This window comes from Vombatus ursinus, unplaced genomic scaffold, assembly GCF_900497805.2.
Source record: "Vombatus ursinus unplaced genomic scaffold, bare-nosed wombat genome assembly UNPS02014875.1, whole genome shotgun sequence".
Classification (NCBI taxonomy): Eukaryota; Metazoa; Chordata; class Mammalia; order Diprotodontia; family Vombatidae; genus Vombatus; species Vombatus ursinus.
The window spans coordinates 5,521-8,598 of NW_020954653.1; the positions used below are offsets into that span (position 1 = coordinate 5,521).

At 62.6% G+C, this 3,078-nt stretch overlaps 2 protein-coding genes across 9 annotated transcripts in view; both read right to left on the reverse strand.

Moving 5' to 3' along the window:
* Positions 1-436, reverse strand: part of MBD1 (methyl-CpG binding domain protein 1) — a 5,950-nt gene extending 5,514 nt beyond the window's left edge. Inside the window, exon 1 of the mRNA XM_027842546.1 lies at positions 367-436. The gene's annotated coding sequence lies outside the window, so the exon portion shown is untranslated. The remainder of the gene's footprint in view (positions 1-366) is intronic.
* Positions 437-1,116: 680 nt separating this feature from the next.
* Positions 1,117-3,078, reverse strand: part of CXXC1 (CXXC finger protein 1) — a 6,881-nt gene continuing 4,919 nt past the window's right edge. For all 8 annotated transcript variants that reach the window (XM_027842554.1, XM_027842553.1, XM_027842550.1 and 5 more), the window contains exons 12-15: positions 2,863-2,912; positions 2,652-2,748; positions 2,366-2,518; positions 1,117-1,617 (exon numbers count right to left, since the gene is read on the reverse strand). In XM_027842554.1, coding sequence (XP_027698355.1) covers positions 1,474-1,617; positions 2,366-2,518; positions 2,652-2,748; positions 2,863-2,912 — 444 coding nt within the window. In that variant the 3' untranslated portion in view covers positions 1,117-1,473. The remainder of the gene's footprint in view (positions 1,618-2,365; positions 2,519-2,651; positions 2,749-2,862; positions 2,913-3,078) is intronic.

Sequence of the window (3,078 nt, forward strand, 5' to 3'; positions counted from 1 at the left end):
GCCCGCCAGGCAGGCCTGCTCCCTCTCCAGAGCCCGGAGGCCGGGCCTTTCCCTCCCTTCCCCTGCACCGTCGCCATCAGCCCGGCAGCCCAAGCTGCCATTTTTCTAAGACTTGCTCCTTCGCCCGCCTCCGCGCCTTTGCCCGCAGGGGCCTGGGCCGGGGGCGGGCAGTCCGCCCCACCCCAGGAATCCCCAGTTCCGTCCCTCCCCCGCGCCCACGCCCCGGCCCCTCCAGCTCGGCCAGCGCCCACCCCGTGACCCGGCTCCCTCCTACCTGCTCGGCTCCCTCCGGCCCGACCCGACCCGACCCGACCCGACCCGACCCGACCCGGCCCGGCCCGGCCCGGCCCGGCCCTCCTCCCTCACCCGTAGCAGAAGGCCTGCCCGCCCCGGCTGCAAGCCCACGGTCTGTTGAACCCGGAACCGGAAATCCGGTCCCGCCCCGCCCCCACTCGAACGCAGTCCCAGCCGGGGTTGAAGCAAAGGCGAGGGGCGGGGCCGGGAGGCGGGCCCATGCCCACCAGCCTCGGGCGATGCCCTGGACCCCAAAGGAGAAGGGCCTGGCGGCTGGGCCTCCACGTCGGCCCATGGAGCCAGCTGCCCCAGGCATCGAAAGGGCACTGGCACCCGAAGAGCCTGGGCCTTAGCCTTTCCTCTCCATGCCCGTCTCCACAAGGATGAGCAAGCAAGGCCCTGGGTTCAAGTTCCACCCCTTAGGGCCCCGTCTGGGGTTTTCTTGGCAGACGCTGGAATGGTTGGCCACCTCTGAGGGCAAATACCCACTCAGTACCTACTGTGTGACCCTAACGCTCCTTCAGGCAGTTTCCTCATCTGCAAAACGGGGACGACCCTAGCGCCTACCTGCCAGGGTGGTTTCGAGGAACCGAGATGGCCAGAGGGAATTGCCAACTTTGAAACCCTTGCTAATGCCCGGCCTCAGAGGAAGCACTGGCAAAACGGGTCCCATTTCAGTTCAGAGCCCTCCCCTCCCTAGACTGCAGCGACCTCTCGCTCGCTGGCCACCCCAGGGCGTCCGCCATCTTGAACCTCAGTTCTACACCGCCCCACCCAGTGTGGTGTCTGCAGATCGGAGTCAAACACAACAGGAAGCCACTGGCCTATTTCTTCCAATGTTTATTGTGACCTTCAGGGAGCAGCATCAACCCCAGGCCCCCCCCCCCCCAAACTCTTGGCTGGTTCCCTTTCGGGGCCTCCATCTCCCTGCATCAGTCGCTGGAGCAGTGGGGGCTACCGAGGTTAGGAAGGGGTGGCTGAAGCGAACGGACCTCCACCTCACCCAAAGGGTCAGGGAGGAGGGCGGGACAGGGGCAGAGCAAGGAAGGAAGCAAACAAACAAGGGCACAGGGGGATACGGGGAGGAGAATGGCGGAAGGTTCGCTGCAGAGCCCAACGGGCCACACTTGGAGAGATGGAGGTGGAAGAGCGGGGGTGGAGCCACACGGGCCTGGCGGTTCAGTGGTCGGCGTTGCGCAGGTCTGTGGTGAGGGGATCGTGCTGGATGGTCTGGTGCAGCATGAGCGCCAGCAGGCCGGCTCGGTTAGTCATGGCCATCCGGACATTGCGCTCCTGCTCGAAGAGCTCATCCAGCTTGTACCACTATATGAGAAGAGGGGAAGGAAGGGGCTCTGGAGCCTGTCCCCTACAACCCAGCTCTCTCTCCTTTACAAGTTTTCTCTGTGGCTCTTGTTGGCAGTGTGGGGGCTGGGGAGGAATCTGCACACTGCTCATCTAGGCCCCAAGGACTGCACCCTTCCACCATCTTTCCACCCCACCCCTCCCCAGGGTGCGAATGCATTAGCCGGCTTCAGTCCCAATTCCCTCCCCTAGTTTTAACTGGGGGTGTCTTCTCTGGCTGTCCCTCATGCCTGACACTCCTCCCTCTGCAATCTCCACGCTTCATGCCACGGCTCCTGTCAAGTCTCAACTACAGGCCTACCTTGTGCAAGAACTCTTTTCTGACCCCCCCTTAACCTCAGTGCCTCCTTCGGGGAGGCCCCCAATGCACCCTGCCTAGTTATCTGCACAGAGCTGTTTGCAACTGCAAGCTCCTGAAGAACAGGGTGTCTGGCTTTCTCCGGATCCCCAAGAGTTCAGGTACTGAGCGCTTCAGAAACACCTGGTGGCTGACCTCAGCCCGGTGACCTCCCTGTGACCTCCGAAGCGAGCTGAGCCCTGCCCCTCCCCCAGCTCCAGCTCCAGCTCCAGCCCCGAGGGGAGGCCGCCTCACTGTGAGGCCCCACCTCGCTGGGCTCCTCTTCGCCCTGCCTGGGCTCCAGGCCCTCATCCACAGGGATGAATGGAGAGGGCGGGCTGCTCCAAAGCCTCCACCCGCCTGAAGCCTCACCACTCGCACACGCTCCAGATCCACCTCGGCCCTCCGAAGCTTCTCCCAGCAATAGTGGCGATTGCACTGTCGTTTGGGCAGGCGACAGAAGTCTCCGGTCAGCTCGAACACGTCCCGTACCAGGGGGCAGCCACACACTTCATCTGCAGGCACCTGCCCGAGCCAAATGATCCATTGGAGCCACGCCGGCACTGGCTTTGACAAATGTCCTCCAGAGAAAGGATGCAAAGACCACGTCCCCAGGACCTGCTTCAAACAACAGAGCGTCCCCGACCTACTGACTCACCTTAGGGTCCCTGGAGTGTTCAGGGCATAGGACTTGCAGGCGCTTGCAATATGTTTTGCTCTGTGGGTTGTAGACATCACAGAAAAGTCGAGTGGCCCTGGGGGGTGGGGGGTGAGAAGCAAGGGAACCATATGATTATCAGAAATCCCAGAAGAGAGAAGATGGTTCGGCTCTCCCCTCCCCTCCCCCTCCCCCAGGTGCCCTCTCTCACCCCTCAATTCTGGTGGGGTACATCGACCCAAAGGATGTCTGGCTCTCGTACTGTGGAAGACAAAGTTAGAGCCCATGGTGATCCAGACGTGCCTCTCACAGAGCCAGGGCCCTCGTCAGCAGGGATTTGCTCCCCTCTAAGTCTCTCTAGCTGGCACCCACTTTGCCAAGGACAGTCTGTCCAATCCCCACTGTTCCGAGGGCAGCCACTATCTCC